Source organism: Eimeria mitis, genomic scaffold, assembly GCF_000499745.2.
Source record: "Eimeria mitis Houghton genomic scaffold, Emh_scaff5175, whole genome shotgun sequence".
Taxonomy (NCBI): Eukaryota; Apicomplexa; class Conoidasida; order Eucoccidiorida; family Eimeriidae; genus Eimeria; species Eimeria mitis.
Genome location: NW_013573468.1, coordinates 2,266 through 3,872, shown reverse-complemented (window position 1 = coordinate 3,872; position 1,607 = coordinate 2,266). Strand labels below are relative to the sequence as shown.

At 39.8% G+C, this 1,607-nt stretch overlaps 1 protein-coding gene across 1 annotated transcript; it reads left to right on the top strand.

The window, feature by feature from the left end:
* Positions 1-201: 201 nt before the first annotated feature.
* EMH_0080360 (uncharacterized protein) lies at positions 202-570 on the top strand (the record flags this gene model as incomplete). The annotated part of the gene is made up of 1 exon (XM_013500242.1): positions 202-570. The coding sequence occupies one exon, from the start codon at positions 202-204 to the stop codon at positions 568-570; it is 369 nt and encodes a 122-aa protein (XP_013355696.1).
* Positions 571-1,607: the final 1,037 nt, after the last annotated feature.

The window sequence follows — 1,607 nt, the reverse complement described above, 5'->3', positions numbered from 1 at the left end:
GCAGTTTTCCCAACAAAAGCAGCAACGAAGCAAAGGCCCATGAGAAGGAGACAGTAGCTGCGTGGTGCTGCTGCAGAAAGGAGACACCTTGCTGCTGCGCTGCTGCAGCAGCAGAGCACCAGCACTGTATTCACAGCTGTACATACACCCGGAGATACCCCACGCATCAGCAGCAAAGGGCCCATCACCAAAGAACTACCAATGCCCACCGTTCCTGCTGCAGCGCAACAGCAGCAGCAGCAGCAGCAGCAGCAGCAGCAGCAGCAGACGGAGAAGAAGCAGAAGAAGCAGCAGCAGAAGGAGCAGCAGCAGCAGCAAACAGCAGCAGCACATAGCAGCAGCAGCAGCAGCAGCAGCAGCAGCAGAAACAAACAAGTATATTTTTGTTGTATCTTTATAATACAAATTGCAGCAGCAGCAACAACACACAGCAGCAACAACAAAAAAACAGCAGCAGCAGCAGCAACAAGCAGCAGCAACAGCAACAAGCAGCAGCAGCAGCAGCAGCAGCAACAAACAAAAACAGAAGCAAACAGCAGCAGCAGCACTCTCATTATCGCGGTCTATTGAACAAACACAACAGCAGCAGCGCCACACCCTAAACCCTAAACCCTAAACCCTAAACCCTAAACCCTAAACCCTAAAAGTGTACGAGGGCATCCATCTATAACGTAAATTATTCTCTTCTGTTTTCTGTTGCTGCATGCACTGCTCAGCGCTATTTGGGGCTGCATGCGTACACTGCATGCATACACTGCATGCATGCATGCATACACTGCATGCATGCATGCACACACTGCATGCATGCACTGCATGCATGCATGCATACACTGCATACATACACTGCGTGCATGCATACACTGCATGCATGCATACACTGCATGCATACACTGCATCAATACATACACTGCATGCATGCATGCATGCATGCATACACTGCACGCATACACTGCATGCATGCATGCATGCATGCATGCAGCCCCAAAGAAGTGTTGAGTGTTGGTGTGTACATACCGACGACGCCCGCGAATGTGGTTTGTAAGAGAAGAGAAGCGACGGTGGTTTTATTATAATAAATACAAGCGGGGTAGATAGGTGTTGTTTTATATTTATTTTTTTGTTGTTTATATAAATATAAACCCTTTAATATAGAACAAAGAAATAAAAAGATAGATAAACAAATAAACAATAACCAGTATAAGGAACCGCAGTAAGGCACCTGAATACAACACAAATTTATTTACTTTTTTATTTTTTTATTTTTTATTTTTTTATTTTTTTTTGTTTATGAGAAATAAAATAAAATAAAATAAAATAAAACAAAATAAAACAAAACGAAATAAAATAAAAAAGTAAAAAAGAAATAAAAAAGAAAAAAAACAAAACAAAATAAAACAAAACAAAACAAAACAAAACAAAAACAAAATAGAGTGAAGTAAAAACGAAAATAAAAAAATAAAAAATAAAAAAAAACTTACGAGCTGTATTGGGGAGTCTCTTCCGCCTTGTATTAAACACAAAGGGCAGACAAACAACAAAAAAACAAAAAAAAACAAAACGAGAAAATAAAATAAAATAAAATAAAATAAAATAAAACAAAATAAACA